The 21085-nt window shown below is 44.3% G+C and overlaps 2 protein-coding genes across 3 annotated transcripts in view; one reads left to right on the forward strand and one right to left on the reverse strand.

Annotated features, from left to right (window-relative positions):
* Nucleotides 1-91: 91 nt before the first annotated feature.
* UPRT (uracil phosphoribosyltransferase homolog) lies at nt 92-12528 on the forward strand. Its single transcript, XM_048960036.1, has 7 exons — nt 92-425; nt 2812-2854; nt 8039-8108; nt 9818-9880; nt 10621-10782; nt 11476-11574; nt 12078-12528. The coding sequence occupies exons 1-7, from the start codon at nt 136-138 to the stop codon at nt 12182-12184; spliced, it is 834 nt and encodes a 277-aa protein (XP_048815993.1). The 5' UTR covers nt 92-135; the 3' UTR covers nt 12185-12528.
* Nucleotides 12529-13498: 970 nt separating this feature from the next.
* Nucleotides 13499-21085, reverse strand: part of ZDHHC15 (zinc finger DHHC-type palmitoyltransferase 15) — a 28109-nt gene continuing 20522 nt past the window's right edge. For both annotated transcript variants that reach the window (XM_048960029.1, XM_048960028.1), the window contains one exon: nt 13499-20779. The gene's annotated coding sequence lies outside the window, so the exon portion shown is untranslated. The remainder of the gene's footprint in view (nt 20780-21085) is intronic.

Genomic DNA, 21085 nt, shown 5'->3' on the forward strand with positions numbered 1-21085 from the left:
CGGCGGCGGCAGCCAACGGGAGGAGGCGGTGGGCGGGCCGTTCCCTCGTCCCCGCCCCTCGGCGGCGGCGCAGCGGGGCCGGCGCGGCGCGGCGCGTGGCGGCCACGGTCGGCGCGGGGGAGGGGGCCCCGGCGCATGGAGGCGATGCCGTGCCACAACCAGCGGCTCGGCGCGGCCGGCGGCCCGCGGCCCCAGGACGAACAGACGGCGCCGGCGGGCGGCTGCTCCCGGCTGATCCGTTTCGCCGAGCCCTCCGAGGGCAGCGGCAGCGGCAGCCCCAGCCCGGACAGCAGCAGCGCCAGCAACGGGGCGGCGGCGGTCCCCAGCCCCGCGGCGGAGGAGTGCGCGTCGCCGCTCGGAGCGCAGCTGAAGCTGCTGCCCATGAACGATCAGATCCGGGAGCTGCAGACCATCATCAGGGACAAGTGAGCGGCCCCGCGGGGCTGGGACGGAGACGGGGACGGAGACGGGGGTGGGGTCGTACCCGCGCTCCCCCCGGGCGGCCCCGTCCGGCGGAGCCGTTCGGAGGGCCGCGTGCTCCCGGCGGGGCTCCCGCGGCGCTGCGCAGCGCCTCCCGCGCGGCCATTGCGGTGACGTGCCGCGGGGCGGGGGCGGCCGTTCCCCGACGCCGTGCGGCGGCGCCGCGTTCCCGGCAGCTCCGGGCGGGGCCGCCGGCCGCGCGCCCCGCGTCGCATCCTTGCTCCCGGCGCTCACCCACCGTTCCGGCAGCTCCCGCAGGATGCTCGCCACTCCGGCCGCTCGGGGAGCGCCGCCCTTAACTGACGGCCGGCCCGCTCCGCCCCCGGCCGTGAGCCCTCCGTTCCAAACCAGAAGCGCAAAAATGAATGCAAAATGGTGCCCCTGTGCCGAATGTGCAAAGTGAGGTGCTCAGGACGTGGTGATTCAGTGCGCCGTGATCGGCTGCCCTGGCAGTGGGAGTGTACCTCCCTTGGTCACGTCTGTATCTGCTTGGCACATGGAAGGTGATACTATAGTGTATTAAATTTAGCGTGCAACGTAAGACGAACATACATAGCGGGCATCTATTAAAAGCACGATTTGCCTGCTGTGATGCGAGCACCACCACTGGACCCAGAGGTGAGCAGCGTGGGTTGGTAGCGTTCAGGTTCAGAATGAGCCCTTGTGCCCTGCATCCTGCTGCCTGCTGATGTCAGCAAAGCTCACACCGCACGGCCGTGCTTCTGCCCCTCATTTTTCCTGGCCACCAGAAATTAACACCTTTATGATATGAGGTTTGAAATCTGGTGACAGCTTTCCAGTTGCAGCTGCACAAAGGCTCTGTCGTTTTCATAATTATTTGGGTCTCATTTTTGTGCACGCCTCTGCAGTTCTCTGTTGTCTTTCGTCCCTTCAAAGCCGGGCACAGCTGGCTAAGGCGGCTCTGTGAACCAGCTGTGAGAGCATCCAAGTCTCTGTGCAAGGTCAGGGTAACTAAAGCCTGGTATCTTGTATTCATTCATAGCGTTCACTCTGAATGTGCATCGCTTTGCAAACAAAGGTGTGACACAGGTGTTTCCACCCTTAAATGGAATTTAGGTAAATTTTCTGAAATGCCACAGTCCAGCCTGGAGAAAACTCATAATACACCACCTGCACTCCTTGCTACTTGCTGTTAGTTTTCTGGGTTTGCGCTCACTACTGTTGGGAATATGAATCCCTTTCAAAATCCTAACAGAAGCATTTTATATGATGGCTAGGCTTGTCTTGTTTGGTGGGGTTTGTTTGAGTACTGGTTCCGATTAAGTCAAAGAAGGAGAAAATTAGGCAGAGCCTGTCATTCCTGGAAAGAACAAAAAGAGTAACAAACAGCATTTGAAATAATGAATATATATAATGAAATAATGTAGTGCACAAGGAGAAAGATGAGGCTGCCAGTCTGCTTCAGACTGTCTTCTAGCATGGCTAGCTGTGTGTGCACAGGGACTGGGCATGCAAACGTCTTGGCTTTCACTCACGTGAACATAAGATGTTGCAGAACCTTGGGGTTTGAGTGCACAACTCTCTGTACAGTGTATCAGGGTATCATAGTTTGACAGTGAGAAGGGTGTAACTGCTGTGCATGTGATGTTAATTTGGAGGATTTTTGTAAGGCCAATAGACTGTAAACATCGGCTCCTTGACCACAACATCTTGACATGGGAAGCAAGGTGTTAAAACCTGGTCTTACTTCTCTCTAGCTTTCAACGTGGCATATTTGCACAGTGTGCGGCAGGAAGAGGTGAGCCCATTCTTCCTGTCTTCTGAATGGGCCAGAAGCCAAGCAGGCACGTTGGCAAGAAGTTTCATCCAAGCTGTAGGCCAGCAGAGAGGTGTTTTTGTGGTGGTATTTGTGCATCCCTGCTCATTTAGTCTCAAGTTCACTGGTCTAATCTATGTTTTCGTTGTCCCATGGTTTGAGTGATGTAAGAGCAAGCGAAGCAAAGATCTCCTGCTTAAAGATGCGGAACATTTATCAGGCTGCTGAGATCTGAGCTTCTGAGGTGCTGGAGCTGAGCTGGAACAACCACCAGAATATCAGCCTTATGTTTTCATGCTTTAATTGCTGCTTACACAGTGCAGCAGCATTGCCAGCAGAAAGAGGCCAGGCCCTCGGTAGTTTCCAGCCCCTCAGCCTCCTCCACCCACCACAAAACCCATGAAGCAGGATCTCTGCAGGATGAAGTTGGAATCCAGCAGGAAACTTTTCTATAAACTGTCCCTGGAATATATTGTCCTTGAAGAACTGCCATAATTAAGCAATATCCTTAAAATTATTCCCTGATTTAAAACAGAAATTGTTCCCTTTTTCAGGACAGCCAGTAGAGGAGACTTCGTGTTTTCTGCTGATCGTCTGGTAGGTGAAGCATTTCTTCTTCTTGGTGTTGTGCTTTGTAACTGATAAAATGGATCTTTCAGGCAAGAATAATGGTGTGAGAGGAACTTCTCCAAACTGGAAACTGCAATTAGGCTGCAACTTTCTAAAGGACTTCTGTTCCTTGTTACAGACTCGTCTCAGAGGGTTCCAGAAACTGTTGATACCAAGTACAACTGCCTTAGTACAGCAAGAAGTAGCAATAAGAGAAGACTGTTTAAAAAGAGATGCGCAGAGGCTAAAGATAGCTCGGTGTTAGTGTGAAAAAGCACTTCTGATCTTGTGAACAGATCTGTACCATTTCCTGCAGTCTAGATATTAGCAACTGACTGCATGCAGAAGTGCCTCCTGGGCGCGTATGTGTGAGATGAGCCGCCCTGTGTGCACCCACAATGGGCATCTGCCTTTAACCATGGGGTAGATACTGGCAGAGAGAAAGCAGTTTGAAGGTTGTGTGTATTGTAGGAAGTCAGAACAAAGATGGTTGGGAATGCAACATTTATCTCGTGTAAATTAGGTGCTTACAACACCCACTCCCACACCTATACTGGTATTCATGAGGGTTTCCTGTTTGCAGATGCACACTGGTTAATGAGAAAAGCCTTTCTTTCCTCCTAACAAAGATCAGTTCAGGGAGCATTCAGCATCTACCAACACCAAACCAGACAGGTTTAGCCCAATCTTAATCCATGCCTGATCTAGGCTTGCTCAGGGCTTCCCTGTGCCCACAGCTGAAGGCTGTGACCGCAGCACGTTTTATCGCTGCAGCTTTTCTAGCTTTCCCCTCTACTTTTCCCTTCTTGAGGATGTTTCTGACATTCCCATTCTCCAGGAACAGTAAAGGCCCAAGCCAACAAAACTCATCCCTGTAACTGCTGGATCAAGTCACCAACTGGAGCGTCCTTCTTTGCCAATAGTGCTTCATAAGGAACAGGCAGAAAGTCACAGTCCCAGCTTTGTTCTGTGCCAGCAGTTCTCAGCAGACACTGTTTAAATAGACATAATGTCCTTTGTGCTGTCGAACAAGTTGGAACAGCACAGGAAACATCCACAGCTTGTGAAAGTCTGAGCTCAAGTGTGGGTCATCCTTCCTGTTTTTTTTTTGTTTTGTTTAGTTTATTTTGTGGCTTTAACTTCTTCATTTGCTCAAATGTGCAAATAAGATGAAGAAAGCCAACAAAGGCCAGCATCAGCAATGCCACACGTTTAAAGGGTACAGATCTCCAGTCCGGGTGCCAGGCCCCTTCCCATTCAGTACTGCTGTCAGTAGGGGTTTCTGGCTAATGTTCTCATTTTACCTCACACTGGGTTCCCACCACATAAGAACAGCCCTTTCTGTCAACTTTAACGTTGGTGCAGAAGGAAAATGAGAATAAAATTAAGGTTGCTACTAGCTGGCAGTTGCTAGTGGGAAGTATTTTGTAAGGTGACATTAGGAAGAGGGCTTAAGGAGCAATTTTAAAGCTGATGGATTGATAGTGGTAGAATTTTTTTCTTTTGCCAGTTTCTTACACAAGGGGATGACATGTAAGAAATATTCAAAGATACTTGGAGTACAGGTTAGCAGATGGCTTCTGAAACTGACTGCCAGTGTTGAGGTCCTGCAGCTGCAAGGGAGAGGTTAAAGTCTTGAGGAAGACAACCCATCTTGTGTCTGTGAGGGAGAAGCAGGTGAGGGAAGGAAGCCTCTAGTGCAGGAAATAATCAGTCATTGTAACCTGTGGTAAGAGATAGCTGAGTAGAGTGCCCTGAAGGTGCTGCTTGATTGTGCTGAGCCCTCAGACCTGTGCTGCCCTGCAGCCACACATTGCACAAGCGTTTTGTTGATGACACCCATGCAGGATTTCTGTAGAGCTAGTGAGATTCTCACTAAGCCTGAAGCATTTTTACTGAGACACCTAAGAATTTTTTTATGAGGTCTTGGTGGGAGGTACCCAATAAACTGGGTCCAGTCAGATGAGCGAGTGCTGCATACAGCTGAGCGGGAGCTATAGCAATGTGCTGTGGACTAAAAGAGCCAGTAACAGGATGAGGAGATGTCTCCCAGAGACAGGATGTCCTATGTCCAGTTTTTGGCAACGACCGAGCAAAACTGACTTGACATTCAGGGAGGTATTTGTCACCTGCGCTGCCCTGCAGCCCCCAGCTCACAGCACTGCAGTGCTTTTCTGCAGAGGGCAGCATGCAGATTGTTTGGTTTTGGGGCCTGGGAGAGGAGTTGGTTCCTTCCAGCAGCAATGTGTGGTGCCGAATGGGTCACCTCACCTTCCTGCCCACCTCTCTCCCCATAGCAAGGGTGTGTGATGCATACATTGAAAATGGTTTGAAATCCTGAGGTGAGAAGAGGTGTATAAACATGGAATGATACCGACAGTCCTGCTGTTCTGCCTTCCTTCAGCTTCTGAGAAAAACTGCAGCATAAGGGCTAGAGGATTCTCTTAGAAATCACTCTTATCTAAGAAATCAGTGCAGTTATCACCTACAATGCAGTTAGACTACTGTCTTCCCACCAATTAGGAGAAGGTTATGTTGGCTACTCCAGTATTTAGTTCAGTTGGAAGGGACTTTCAAAGGTTGTCACCCAGTCCAACTGAAGCTTTAAAAATAATTTTTTTTTAGTTGGTTTAAATTCTAATTTATTGGAATTCCACTGCTTTGCTTTTCTCAAAACTGCAGGCAGGCATAAGAACTGTGAGGCCTAACTGCTCCAGGTTACAGGTATCTTTTGGGGTGCCTCTTCCAAGGTTTGTCTGCTCAGAGCCTCACCATCCCTACCTGCACTGGGCCTGGTTGCCTTATGTAGCAACTGCACCTCTTCTAAATGCCAGTATGATCAACCTGCTTTCTCTGGTTGCCTAAATCCAAATTCCTCTGCTCATGGACCCTGAAGGACTGGTCAAACCTGATTTCTTCAGTGGTATTTAAGTGTGGTAAGGTGACTTTATTCATGTGCTTAATTGGCCAAGAAAGGGCAGGTTCACAAACATTTTAACATCCTCAAGGTGTTTGTGTGGTAGTTAGCTGAAACTCCTGTCTGTTATAAGCTCTGGCTTTTGCTAGCAGTTTTAACAGGTCTGCTAATGAAGACTGAAAGCAAACAATATTTTCCTTGCTTACTGCAGAGGCAGTCTTAAGTATGTAATTGTAATTAAATGAGCACATTGATTATATAGTTTTGTGTATCAGCATTAAATGCATAAACAGAATTTTGTAAGCCTTGACACTTTAGTGACCGTTGAACACTTGTTTTAGTTCCCCCACTCCCTCCAAAATAAACCTTTCTTTTTTCCTTGTTATTGCTAACTTTTACTCATGGTTTTAATATCTGGTCAAACTCCTCCACACTGGGACCAAAGCTTCACCTCTCCCTGCTCTTGTGGGGCTGCAGCAATACTTGCTCAGCTTCTGCTTCTGAGCAATGGCAGCCACATGGGGGGAGCAGAGCTGCTGGACATTTCATTACAGGGAGAAGGGGTGGAGATTATTGTAGCTCAGTGTGAGGGCAGCAGAAAGTGTAGCACAAACATAAAGTTTTATCAGCACCAACAAGTTAACAAAAGAGTCCTCCCAGCCTCTTCATAAAACACTGATACATGTAGTAAAAACAAGGAGATTTGTAATCTGACTGTAGACCTACACTAGTTCATCTGCCAAAAGTTTGCAGTAATGCGGACCGATGCCAGCCCTGTCAACAAGAAAGCAGTATGGGAAAAAAGTGTCTTCCAAACCTGATTCAGGAAATGTACCAGAAACCTGAAATTAAATGAAGGATGTCTTGGTTTATGCAAGATGTCTGTCAGTAGTAGAACACTGGTGCCTTCCATTTGTGAATTACAGTGTCCAGAACTGACTGAAGCAACAAGTCTGCTTTCAGACAGGAGTATGATGGGAAGCTGCCTTCCCTTCATGGAAAAAAGTGGACCGACACTGCAGAAGGGCCCGCTTCCTGTGTGCAGTTTGCATCAGTGAAAGCAGTGGTTGAGTTACCTGGCTAAACTTGTGAACTGCTCTTCTGCTCCTCGTAGATGTGAATTGAACCCCTTCACTGGCTCTGCCTACCGCCTCTGAACACAGCTGTCACAAACTCACCCCTGAAAAAAGAAAGCTGCCATACTAAAATTGCTAAAAACACCTTCAAAGCTGGATTTTAGTTTAAGGGACCTTTTCTAATTCCTCGTGTTGTATGCGTGTGTGCTAAGAACCAGGGTGGGATGGAAGAACAGAGGAATCCTTCTGGTCTGGGCTGTTTCAGGATGCTGTCTGAAGCGAGCGGTGTATTCGTTCAGTCCCAGGAGCAGTCACCTCATTTCTGCCATTACACAGTGACTTTTGCTTTAATAGATTTCTCTGGCATGGCAGCAGCTCTCTTTGAGCAGTTCTGTCCTACGAATCTTTGGCTCACTAGCAGAGAGAATTTTCTACATCTGTAATACCCAGAGCATCTTTCATGGGCTGTCATTCGGGGCCCAGATGAGCACGTTTCAGTGCCTCTGCCTGAGTACAGCTGCAAGTTCTCTGGCCTCTGGAGGGATGTGTGACTTACTTACAAACTCTGTTTCCAGCAGAGCTGTCTCTGCTGCACCTGAGCCATCCATAAAGCATGGAAGCACAGCTGCTTGGCAGTGCACTCGTAACCACAGGTGCCAGAAGGAAAGGGTGGTAAAGAGACTTGTTTTGGGGCACTTGGTGGTGTATTTACATTGCTACAGTTCCCTTGGCTGTCCTGGGCAGCCCCACTGCAGTTGCTGCACAGAAATGTGGATGTAGTTTGGAGCACAGCTGATGGGGAACTTAAGGGGGAATTTTCCTTTTTTTTGCAGTAGTATTTTCTATGAGCAGAGTGGAAGTTCACATTGGTGGTTCATCAGCACTGGTGGAAGATTGGTCCCTCATGCCTTTATCTGCCAGGTAGAAAACAAGTCAGTTTTATCACGTCATTACTGATGAATGCTCCTCCTGCCAGTTTTGTTTCTCAGTGCTTTCATTTGATTTGTGCACATACACACACATTGCTCCAAAAACGTCCTTTAAATCAGTCCCTATCTATTAGTAAAAGAGGATTTTTTTGGCTGTGAGGTGTTCATCGAGTTCTTGCGAAAACAGCTAGCATTTCTTATCTTCATAGATAACAGATCCCTTCAAGCTGTTTTTTTTCTGGCTCTACAGATCAGACTTGTGGTTGAAGAGGGACTGAATCAATTGCCATACACAGAATGCACAGTGACCACTCCAACAGGTATGTGGGAAATTACTCCTCTGCCCAGCAGGACTGGAGGTGGAAGCTTAATCAATGTAACAAAGCACAGAACTATTACAGAAGGCTTGAACAATTTAACATTCAGTTAGAGTACAGAGTTAAGGCCCCTTCAAGGTATTAAAGAAAGCTAGAAAATGCGTAACAACACAGCTGAACAGAACACAGCCGTATAATTATCTTACTAAGGCTTTAAATTGGTCTTGCAAAACTGCAATGAAAATTTCCCGTTGTATTTGCACTATCACTTTACTTGCCCACATTGTAATGCTGAATTAAAACTGCTGACGTTTCACAAAGTACTCTACACAAGTGATTTGTCAGCCTAAATCTGCCCTGTTGCAACAGGGAGCCAGCTGGGAGTGATGGTAAGCAGGAAATAAAAAGTGGCAGTGTTCACATAAGAGGAAACTCACTGCAGTACTTTTGGTTTGCTCCTATTAACTGTAAAGATGCAGAAGAGGTTGCAGATACTCAGGTAGCAGAGCTGCTGCTTACTACGTATCAACCACTCCAATACATGCTCTGAGCCTGTGGTACTGCTGTAAGAGGTAACTACTGCACCAGGTGAGTCCTCCTCTCCCTGAGGGTTTCACTGGTATTTATTCAGGCTGAGAGCAGCTCTGTATATTAGTGCGCTCTTCCCCTCTATCCTTCACAATAAATCATCTGCATTCTTTATCTTACTTCTAGTTACAGAAAAGATGGGCTGAAAGCACTCTGTTTGAAGCTGGCTAAAGTGTAAGAAAGCACTCAGAAAGGCAAAGTCACCTTTGCTCATTTTAAAGTAGGTCAGCAGCTACTTCTCGAGCATTGGCTTCACATCTGTTCCAAGTCAGCTGGTGACAGGTAGTTCAATGCCCGTCAGCTTCTCTGCATTACACAGTCTGACTGGCAGTACCCCTGTAACACCATTCTGAAGCTCAGTGGTTCTTCAGGGGGCTGCTTGCCTGGCTGTGGGCAGCGAGCGTCTTGGACCTTGCTGTCTGGCCACAAGTCACACCAGTGAAGAGGCTGTGTTCTGCCATCATTCCTGGCCACACCATCGAGTCTTACCCTCTGACACCATGTCAGCTCTCTGTCGGTGTGGTAGCCCTTCTGCTCAATAGCTGTACCTGGTGAAGAAGCTGAGAGGGCCTCAGATGTGCCAAGTCCATGAGGAACAGTGCCTTGGAAATCCAAACACTTATGTATGAATTCTTGCTCACCTATAGTGAACTCTTTTCCTCCAAGCATTTGTAAGTTGCTGTCAGCATAGCAATTACTGTTCTTTAAAGCTCAAAACCAGAACGTCCCTCAAGTCCATTAATCAAATACTCTATTGCATCTCCTTTAAAGGAGCCTTTGGACTTTTCAGGCAGGCAGGGGAACATGCAGAGTCCATAAGTAACATTGCCACATTCTTCACAGCAATGCCACTTCTGAAGCAATTTACAAGTAAAGAAAGCACAATTTTTTTAGTAGTTTTTGGTCCTGTTCCCATTGTTGGAGGACTGCAGGGTGTGGTGTGCAGATTGGCTCATGCCAGTTGTTGAGATACATGGAGCTCAGCACTGTCCCCTTGGTATGTGGGGGCATCTCCTTTCCATTCACACCAGGGTCACTTAAAATAGCGTGCCCTGAAAGGGCACCAGGAAGGGACAGAAGGGAGCAATCATTGCCACTGACATTTGGTTTCTTTCCTCTCCTAGGATACAAGTATGAAGGAGTGAAATTTGAAAAGGGAAACTGTGGAGTCAGCATAATGAGAAGTGGTAGGCAGATTTTGGTTGTTGAATGAGTACGAGTTATACATCTTTAAAACCTGTAACCAACTTCTTTCTGAAAAAGTGCAACCACACTTCTCTGCAGCACAGTTTCAGCTCAACCTGCTAGTTACCATTCTTTCTTAGGTGTTCTTGATCACAGAATGTCAAGTAATGTTTCCTCAACATTTTATCAAATAACTGCAGCAGATTTCATCTTACCTCTTTTCTAACAACTCTCCTTCCTTGTTTGTTTCTGATTTTTTCCTCCTCAAAAATAGCTCTCCAGATGAGTTGTGCTCAGTGATGACAGGGACAGTATTACTGTGTTTGAAACTTCGGGAATCCCCACAGGTTCCCGTGCTGCTCTTCTGCACTGCAGTGTCTCTGGGCAAAGCTCAAAGGTGTTTTCCAAACCACGTGTAAATTATGACGCAGTTTGTTTTGATGTTTCCACCTTGAAAACCTGCTTAGCACTAGTACAGAGATGCACTAGTATGAACTCATGAGATGAGTTACTAGATGTACATGAGAACACTAACACCTGGGAACTAAGTAACACTGAACAGACTTTTTCTGTCTAAACAGAGGAAAATAAAATAGCTTACAGTCTTTTAAAAACTTGGAACCAAGAAAAGCTCCTTTTGAGAACCCTCCATCGATACAGTATTGGGGCTGTGTTGCTTAATTGTAGCATCTTGTAGCTGTGCTCTTCCTTAGCACATAACAATTTTTCCCGCTGTTTTGAGGCGAAGCCATGGAACAAGGTTTACGGGACTGCTGTAGATCAATCCGCATCGGAAAGATCCTCATACAGAGCGACGAGGAAACTCAGAGAGCAAAAGTGTACTATGCTAAGTTTCCACCAGACATTTACAGGAGAAAAGTTCTTCTTATGTACCCAATACTAAGTAAGTATCCGCGTTATTTATGGCTGGGCTTGCCTGAGCAGCAACGGTTCTGTATTTTAAAGAAAGTTTCTGAATTTCAGGGGCTTTTATTGCAGTGTGGTTTGATTTAGGTGACAGAGCAGGGATTTGGTCAGCCTGCATTAACGTGACTGCAGAAATCAGTTGGGTACGGCTGAGTGGGAGAAAGGCTGATGCATTACAGTCTGATGGCAACATTTAGAAAGCTCAATTTCTGTGAGAAAAGATTCCTTACAGTATTTTTGTTACACTATTAAAAGAGTTTTTTGATGAATACTCTAATTCTAAATTATTTTAAAATTAAATGCAATTAAAAATGTATCAGGACATCATCAGGATGAAGTAACTTTTCCAGTTTAAGATATAATTCTGTTCGTGCACACGGAGCTCTTAATTGCTATTTTAGATGAGCGTTCCTGCCTCAGGGCTCTAATAAAATCCACTGACTTCAGCATTTAAGACCCGGTACAGTCAGTTATTTTAATGTAGAGATGAGGTTCCTTTGTCAGGAGACCAAAGTCTTCTATAATTAGTGCTTGTGAGGTGATAGTTGCCCAGTGGGAAAGGACAGCATCTGCACTCAGCCACACACCAGCACTAATGCAGACAACTAACCTCAGCTGGCTTAGGGTGAGTGCTTCAAACAGGAGAAAATCTTCCTTTTTCTTCTTCTAGGTACTGGTAATACTGTAATTGAGGCTGTAAAAGTTCTTATAGAACATGGCGTACAACCAAGTGTCATTATCCTGCTAAGCCTATTCTCCACACCTCATGGTAAGTTGAGGGGCTGTGAGGGGCAGAAGAGGGAGAACAGGTACATTTAAGTGGGGATTCCTAAAGCCTGTGCATTCCTACAAGCACAGACTGCAGCAGTGCCACCAGGTAATGCAAACCTTCCTGCTGCTCTAAAGCACAGGAGCCCACGGATTGCATTGGGCTGGTCTGCCAGCTGTTTGTGTGAAGTAGGAACATGGATCTCGTGGGTCCTCTTAAAAATTGGCCATGGCAGAAATCGCTATCAAAAATCAACTGTGCTGTAACCACAGTGGTGATTAGATTGGAAGTTACATGCGTGGTAAAGAAGATTAAAATCAAATAAGAAAACCCAGGACAGTGCACAGCATTTTGCAATTGTAGGCAGTCAGCAAAGGCAGAAATGAGACGGAAGAACAGAGGCAGAGCCATCCACACAATTCTGCTTATCATGATTTAACAGGTGGGGCTGAAATACAGCTGTAGTGCCACGTTCATTACTGCCTTTCTCTTTCTCTCACAAGGTGCCAAATCCATTATCCAGGAATTCCCAGAGATCACAATTTTGACTACAGAAGTTCATCCAGTTGCACCAACACACTTTGGACAGAAGTATTTTGGAACGGACTGACACACTTGGAACAAACTGATAATGACTGTATGATATTACATGAGAGGTTTGGGGGTATTTTTTTTTTTCTACATTTTATTATTATTTCTAGCAGAGTTGGTTGAGGGCACGTTTAAAAATCTCTTTGGCCAAAGGGGGAAATACTTGACCTAAATTACTTCTTGTTGGTTACTGCTCCAACACAGAACCAAGTGCAGTAACAAACACCAAATCATGGCAAAGTCAAGCATCTTCATGTTGTACTTGCATAAACTGCTACACTCTCTGCTTTAATTTATTTATTCTTCTATAGCCTGTTTTGTGGCTGCTTGCAAGAGCAAAATAAAACAACTATGTGATCAAGGTGTACGCTTCGTTCTAGTGCTGATGTTTCCATCGCTCCAGGTTGGCCAGTACAGCCACTCTCATTACTCGAGAATGATGGGTGCACTTGGAACTCACTGTAATCTTTAGCAGCCACGTTGCACTCCTGGCAGTTTTCATTTGGATGGTGGCCAAAACTAAAAGATAAACACCTCTGAATTTTGATCTCTGTGTATTACTTTCAAAAGTAGAACATCTGCAGCTGTCTTATCAGTGGTACTGAAATAATAATCTTCCTGTTGGTGTGCGTGTGCCCTGTCTACAAATGAGGTGGGAATTAAGAATGGGAGAAGCACTATTTACAGAAATTCTACTTCTACAGTGCTGAAGTTTTTCTTCTTAAAACATCTGTGGTTCAGTCTGTCTCACCAACCCTTCTACAGAAATGTGAACTGGCAAAAAGTTGGCTTCAGTGAGCAGCAAGGCTCAAAGTCAAAAGAGATGCGGCCCCCTTTAATTTGCACTCTTCCTAAACATTCAGGGCAGGCTGTATGAATCAGATTAGACATTCATCTATTTGCCAACTCTGTCTTTCTGATCTGTGGCAGTAAGTACAAAATATGCAGCAAGTCAACTAGCTAGCATCTCATTTTAATCTAACTTTGAAAAACGGACAGATCAAAACAATACAGTCTGTTACTCCTGTTACAAATGTCCACCTTCTAAGAAATGCAGGATTATACTGCGCCCTCACAAGCCCATCACAAGCAGGTGCTTCTTACTTGTCAAATGGCTGAAGGTAAGCATCCCACTGAGTGGCCTGGCTGCTCCAAACAGCGCTGCTAAGACAAGGAGGCAGGATTCTCTGAATCCTTTTCTTGGTACAAATGAGCCTTCTCTACTCAATAATAATTCCAGTTAATTAAAGTTGTGTAAGGCTTCCAGAGATAGCCAGTGCTTGAGGGAAAACACTGTAAGACCTAGGAAATAAGAATTCACAAGTATAATAAATTAACCAAAAATGGTTTTAATGCAGTCCTTGCCTGCGATACAGTATAAACCATGCAGGCTTTCTAGTATAAACCATAATAGAAAATGACAAAGCAGAATGTACAGTACATTCACCTGTAGAAACCATACAAACACGTGGAAAATGCTAGTGAAACATACACAAAACAATCATATTAAAGACATTTGTTGGACAGTAAAAACAAGTATCCAAAGCTTTTGTAAAAACCCCTTTGATATCAAAAGTATCAATGCTGGCAACAGCATTAAACTCCTGAACTCTACACTAAGCATCCACATGCTGCCAGCAGGCTGTTTGCAACGTTCCCTGGAAAACATTTGCTTTCTACAAAATTAAGGGATCAAACCACGAAGCTCTGAGTGTCACTCCGTTATTGAACAGAATAGTGTTAGCTATGCAGATCTTACAGGCTCAGGATTTTTATAAATACCAACACCAGGCCACACTGGTTACCTCCCAAGCAACTGAAAGCAATAAATCAATAAAAGGAAGTTTATTATACTGTTCCAAATAATTCAGCAGCTATTGGCACAGAGCCCAAGAAGCCAGTTGTCCTTGATGTGAAAAGCTCTCTACACTACAGTGGTTTACAGAGAAAGCTCTGGCCCAGCTGAAGAGGTAGTATCTTGGCTCTCAAATGGAGCTGCCTAGTCCCAAAGCAGCTGTAGGTTCGTGTCCTGCTTCACGCAAGGTTTCCGACCAAATCAAAACCATCCACTGACACTAATGAGCCAAACTGCTTTATTTTAAAGCAACATAAAAACAGCTTCTAATGCTGAATTCTAACATACAGAGATTTGAAATCTAATCCTGAGAGTTAATTAAGTTTTATCTTTGAGTTACCCATTTTCAAATCAGACAAATGATTCTCAGCTGAAGAGCAGCTGAACAGAGAGAGTAACTTACAGCAACTTCTCTGTTTTCTATGTTAGTAGCCAGAGGGAAGCTGGGACAGGGAGCACTGGAGGCTCTCAGCTCCAACACTGCAATCCCAAATCAGTTGGAATAGCTCAGGTTGAGACATGTATCAGTGTGCACAACAGAAGTTACAAGTGAGCATAACTGAAAGAAGAATGCCTGCACATGGACTACACTCAGATCAGCACAAGAGTCCCACCTACCTCCTCACGTAACCTCTGAGCCAGAAATACCTCCTCTGCTCCTCCCTGGAGGCCACATCTGCACCAACCCAGGAGCTTCATTACATCAGCACGATGTCAGATGCTGATACAAGAATCTGATGCTTGTACACATCCTGGGTCCTCCAGGAACAGGCAGGGAAAAGAAAATAGGCCAACGTTTTCAAAAAACCATGGAATCTCATTTCTCTTGGAGAGGAGAGTGGTGATCTGAGGAGTGCAGCACACAGCTCCAGTTCAGAAAGGAGACAGGACAAACACATTTTTTCCTCCCTGCGCTTCCTGTAGCCCCAGCAAGAAGTTTAAGCCCAGTAAGTCCTGAGATTACAGAAATGCCAGCAGGTGTAACACCTCTGATTTACATCAGCTGTTTGATACCAGCATTTGATGCAACCAATTGTGTTGGTTTTTTTTTTTTGTTTTTTTTTTTTTAAAGCACAGTTGAAATAAGAACCAAGGATGATCCCTTTATCCTTTTTTTCTTAACAGAAACCTACTTTTTTTTTTTGAATAAAACAGTGGTTGTTATTCACTAAAGCTTTAGCAAATACTGCTGTAAATCCTAAAACCTTATGCAGAAAAAATACAGATTTCAAGCAGCATGAAGGCTTAACCAGCTTATGTGCTCATACTTGAAAAGTAAACTTACATTTTACTTCATATGGTTTACAATTCAAACTGAAGCTAGAAAACAAAGATTTTTAGGAAACAGCGAAGCAGTGCAGAAAGTTGCTCTGAGCAAAGCAAGCTGAACAAAAGGAATCACAAATCAGTCCCTGACAAACATGAAGATTATTACAAATAAAATACATGGCCCAGCTGTTCAAAGTGACACCACTCCCCTTGTTAGTATCCAAACAAGACCGCATGAACAGCTGAAAGCTGAGATATTTCAACTACATATTCAGGAGGAAGAGCAAAAGGGAAAAGAGAAGAAGTAGAGCAAGAACAAAACCAAGGCAGGCACAATTCTCAATGTTAGTTACCAGAAAACGAAATAAGCATTAAGCAGGAAGGGTACATCATAATGCCACAGCCTGGACATGCTCATCACAGCCCAACTGTTGGACAGGCCGTTACTTTAATGAAAAAAGCCACTCTACCATGGAGATGCTTTAATTGGTGGCTTCAGAACGAGTGCTTTGTAACAAAACAGAAGCTGACAGAATTGGAAAAATATCAATAAAATCAAGCTATTTTCAAGTAGTATGGATCAATTTTGAAACTTTGTACCAGAAGAGTCACGGAAATGAAAATGTGACTCTGAGTTAATTAATTCTGGCTTAATAAACAACATCAACAGTACCTCCTTAGCCTGCTAATTCAACACTCTCATGATTGAGCCAGCTATGCAAACAGCAAATCTGTGCTGCTGGCTTATTGACTGCATCGGAGGCAGCTGGTCCCTGAATGCATTGCAACACATCTTCCTTTATATCTAACTAGGGGGAAGAAAAGGTTAGTTTCTACTTTTCCCTGACATTTTACATTCATATTATGTTACAGAGTTTACACATTAAGTTTTGTAACTAACTACTAAGTTGTGCTTGCAGTCCAGCATACAGAATATAAAAACTACAGCTCTTACAGATTTTGCTGAATCACACTTCTGGCTTGTTCCAGGAAGTAAACATTCATTGCTGTAGTGCTATTAAAAAGCTTCCCGGGCCCATCAGCTACAACACACTACATGCACTAGTACAGTTTACTAACACATACAGTACTACTCCTTGATCAGAGGAATACAACCATCTTCTACTCCAAAAACACTGTTCTGATTCAGCAAGAGAAAAAAGGTGCAGTGCAGTGATGCTTACCACAGTCCTAATTCCTTGGACAGCACTCACCAACCAAAGATAGGACTTTGCACAATACAATCCGCAAAGGCATCAATATGATGCCTTCTCTAAGAGTATAGCCTACCTGAACGTAAATGGGAGAGATGGGAGAGGTGAGGAGGTGGCTGTTAGTGGTGAATTATTTTGGAGCGTTAGCCTAAGAGAACAGGGATAAGACAGGGCAGCAGGTACAACAGTGCAATCCAGCAAGAGAATTCTTTCTTTCACACAATGGCACCCACTTGGAAAAGTTCTCAGTCCCACGATAGGAAGCATCTGTAAAAAGCTTAAATAGAGACCACGAAAGGCCAAAGGCAAGGTGTGTCATCCACAGGCACCAAGCACTGCTGTGCCCGCAGCCTGCTGGCAACATAGAGTGCTTTCCCACCTCCCTTGACTACACCAAGCTAGGCCAGCACAATTGTTCTCCACAGACAGATGCTTCTACAATTCCTGGCAGTCTGATACTCACTGAGGACAGAAGTTACTTTGGGCCTCTTCTACAATGTATCACACAGACCGAGCCCGCGTACCAGTGAAAGTGGAAATGCATTTTACCCATCCAAGAGGTACGTGCACTCAGCTGAACACTTCAGCTGCTCTGTTACCTGCAGCAGTGCCTGCAGACAGCCTGAAGCATTTGTTTCCCACTTACCTAGCAGACCTGGCAGAACTTGCATATACTACATTCTTTGTATGCAACTTTAGTACAGAATCTAAGAAAATAAAGTGAAATAATAAACTAAATAGGAACCCAGCTTTAAAGTCATAGGTAGCAGGAGGTGCAGTCAAAATCACTGCTTTTATGCTGCCCAGATCTCTAACTAACAGGTTTCTTAAAGCCCAAAAATGTCAAGTGAAAAAAACAGTGTTCTCCTTATTAGGTCATCTGCAGTGACGTTTGAAGCATCAGCTGCAGTAATGCATGGAGCAAACAGATCTCAGCAGCAATATTTGGAGAAGCAGTTTTTCCTGCAGGGATCCAGCTGCTCACTTACAGCTTTGGTGAACACCTCCCAGAATTCTCACTGCAGCTTTCTGCATCAGCTCTGACCCTGGGAGGCAGAGGAGCCTGCACGACTGTTCTGCTATCAGTGGATAGGATTGATTTTTCCTTCGTAGTGTCTGCCATGATGCAGTGTTTGGCTTTAGGAGAACAGCAATGCTGATAGAACACTGATGTTTAGTTGCTGCTGAGCAGTGCTGCATGGAACTAAGGACCTTTCGGCTTCTCTACTCCTTGAATTGTCCTGACAGCGAGGGGACAGAACCACAACAGCTGATCTCAACTAGCCAAATGGATATAGCATATCATATAGCATCACAGGGAAAAAAACCTGGAAAAATCATGGGGAATTGGCTGAGCGGGCAGCTGCTGCTCAGAGACTGATGATATATCTATAATTATCATTACTATCATGCTTTTTTCCTCTTCCTTTTCTTAATATGTAATTTGTATCTCGATCCATGAGTTCTACTTTGTTTTTTTTTGTTGTTGTTGTTTTTTGTTTGGTTGGGTTTTTTCACATTTCTGTCCCCCATCCCACTGGAAGGGTGTGAGCAAGTGGCTCTATGATGCTGAGCTGCTGCCAGGTTAAAGCACAGCACCGACTGCCCTGGAATTCAGCATACACAGTGCAATTAGCAGAGCAAGTATATGTCTTTCAATTAAGCAGAAGAGAACAAAATGGAGTTTGTTCAGTCACTCAAACACACCAGAGTTTTTTCTCCTTCAGTTTCACATTCCATCCTGAAGCATTCAAAAACCTGAGTGGTGCAGATACTGAAGTGGCCCTGAGCTATCACACTGTTGATCACTTTTACCTGCAGGAGTGTTTGTGCATCTGAGCTGCTTTTAAGAAAAAGGAGAATTTGCCATAACTATGAGCAAGTCTATTTAATAAGAGTAAGATAGGGACAGATGCCAAAGCATCATTTAGGTAGTTAGAAACTTTTAAAGCTGCTTCTAAATCTGAACTGGATAGCTGCATTATCATAAAGATATCTGTTTCAATAATAACCACACGACAAAAATGGATTTTACTTACTAACTAATGAACAGTGCTGCATCTAGACAGCTAGTGGGGATGCAGCCCACAGTTCTTTTAGGTAGCTCTTCTGCTGCTTTGCTGGGCAGAGAAATGGCATTAAAATAATGACGTGGCTGTATACAGAACCAAACCTCAAAAGGACACAAGATCCTGCTCAGAAAACCCTTGTAAATCCACACAGCTTCACAAGCTCTGATATTCCTATCTGAAAAACACACTTCAGCTGGCAGAATGGAACAGTCAGCAATTTATCCTCCTGATTTATATACAAGGAATTTAGAGTTTTAAAGGCACAAATACACAAGTAACGGTGCTGAATTCCTACACACTTCCTACAGCAAATAACTGGCACCTCCTTTGCATGATCCACCTCCAGAATACATTTTACCAGAAACGATGTGATCAATTCTAGTGCTGCCTTTCACAGCTTAAATCTGAGCACGAGATTCATTCACGAGAAATGCAGGTTGAGATTTAACAAGAAAAATAGTTTCAGTGGTCAACAGCCACCTGGTGACAGAACCACCCAACCAAAGCAGCCAAAGTAGGAACACTCCAAGAGCGTTCCATAGAACTCTGAGGAAAAAGGAGAATAAGTTAGACAGGGAGAACTCACCCTAATTTCTGAGAACTAAACCTCAGCAGTAGCAGTTTTGCTGAGTCTATTGCCTGTGCTACTCCTAAGTACAGCCTGATGTATAAAACGCCACGTCCAAAGGGCACAGTTTATATCCTGCAGTTAAACATCTACTCATCAACAAAACATCTCCACGCGTCTCTTCTGTGCCACTAACATACTGCCACTGGTAGCACGACAGAGGAAACAGAGGAGTCTTAATCTGCAGCCAAGGCCTTTGTCACCAACACATACTTAGATCAGATGATTTCTCATGACAACTGCTTCTGTTGTTAAAGCAGTCACCAACGGGCTGATGAACAAACAGAAAACCAGGATAGAAAATGCTAACAAATGATCTTAACAGTAGTATACCAATTCAGTAAACATGCACCTTGTTCCAACACGAGAGATGGAGTTGCCAGCTCTAAATCATGCAGATAAAATAGTGACTTGGATCTAGAAAAATACATATAATCCTGCCAGCAAATTCTCAGTTCCATTCCTCACAGTAAGAATAACCATACATTCCTCTAATTGCAAATGGAGCAAAATAAAGAATCTAATCACCTCTTGGTCCTGAAAAACCTTTTAAATATTACTCAATACATCTACTGAGGAAGTATGAGATAATTCAGTACATCACAAGTCCCTTCAGTGTTATGGGGCTGAAATCACCTTTGTGGAACAGACACTCCAAGCGTGACTGTTGGAGCTAAATATTCAGCACACATTTCCAACTCCTGTGCTTCAAATCTACGTCTTCCTTTCTGACTTAACAAACAAGATCTTCCATGGAACACGGGCCTGGGAACGAGTTGATAATGCTCTAATTACCATGCAAACACTGTCCTTTTAGCCCTAGGAATTAATGCACGTTGAGCTGCCTAAGATTCCTGTTTGCGCTTTAGGTAACTCTAAGCAGGACTGAAGGGCACTGTAACTCAAACTGTAAGATATTTACACTGCCCCAGAAAAAAAAGCATCTGTGGCCACAATATTCTTGAATCTTGATACTGGCAACGTGATTGTTCCGTTTCCATACACAGTTGCACATGTGTATATACACATTCAGTGCTTTTTCTTTCAACACAAATGTATCAACTATCAATTTAGTGCCAAATTTAAGTGAATCTGTATCTCACTGAGTGGAACAGACTCAGAACTTTAAACATATTAGAAAATGCCACCTGGCTGAGGAGGTTAGAGCATCAGTCTCAGTGTAAATACCATCCCCAAGAATATTATGGCTTGGAAGAATTTTGAGAACTCAAGTCCCTGATGCTTGCAAAAAAAAAGGCCTTTGGAAACGCACTCGCATCAACACTTTTTTTTTAAACCTATTTTGAATAAAAAATATATATTATTTATAAAATAAAGAGAGCAGGCCAAAGAAGATTTGGCCAGAATCACTCTGTAAAACTGTTCCGTTCACTCCATAACTTAAACTTATAAAGCCTTGAAACATCTGGATTGCAGGATTTCTGGAGAAGCACTCTAGAATGCAGATTCCAATCAAATGATACTTCTTGATGCTTTTACATCTTAAAGATCCACTTATCTTCTGCCTCTCAAAACTGAAGTCCATGCAGAGAGAAGGGATGTTGACTCCTGAGAGCTGAAATGTAAATGAAGAAAAACATGCAATGTAACCACTGATTTGATGAAGAGTACCTGTCTTCCAATCCCAACTTTCAACATCATTTTAAAGCCGTGCAGAATCACAGGGAAAATGCTACTTTTTCTCTCTGAGTGGAATGGCAATATATAGTTCTCAACGATTACCTACAGAAGAAACACCGTTTTTATTTTTTTTCTCAGTGGCAAAAAATGGAATTGCATCTACAACGTGCAAGAAGCCCATTTGTAAAAATCCCAAGTTGTTCTACTAATGTGCAGAACTAAGCAGAGGATCACACAGCTT

The sequence above is a fragment of the Lagopus muta genome, chromosome 13 (assembly GCF_023343835.1).
Source record: "Lagopus muta isolate bLagMut1 chromosome 13, bLagMut1 primary, whole genome shotgun sequence".
In the NCBI taxonomy this organism is placed as follows: domain Eukaryota; kingdom Metazoa; phylum Chordata; class Aves; order Galliformes; family Phasianidae; genus Lagopus; species Lagopus muta.

What these genes read in the sequence shown, in the direction of transcription:
- UPRT (XM_048960036.1), top strand. Translation starts at nt 136, where the DNA reads ATGGAGGCGATGCCGTGCCACAACCAGCGGCTCGGCGCGGCCGGCGGC. An exon ending in CAGACCATCATCAGGGACAA is followed by an intron (nt 426 to 2,811) that starts GTGAGCGGCCCC and finishes TCCCTTTTTCAG; the next exon opens with GACAGCCAGTAGAGGAGACT. An exon ending in TGTTTTCTGCTGATCGTCTG is followed by an intron (nt 2,855 to 8,038) that starts GTAGGTGAAGCA and finishes CTGGCTCTACAG; the next exon opens with ATCAGACTTGTGGTTGAAGA.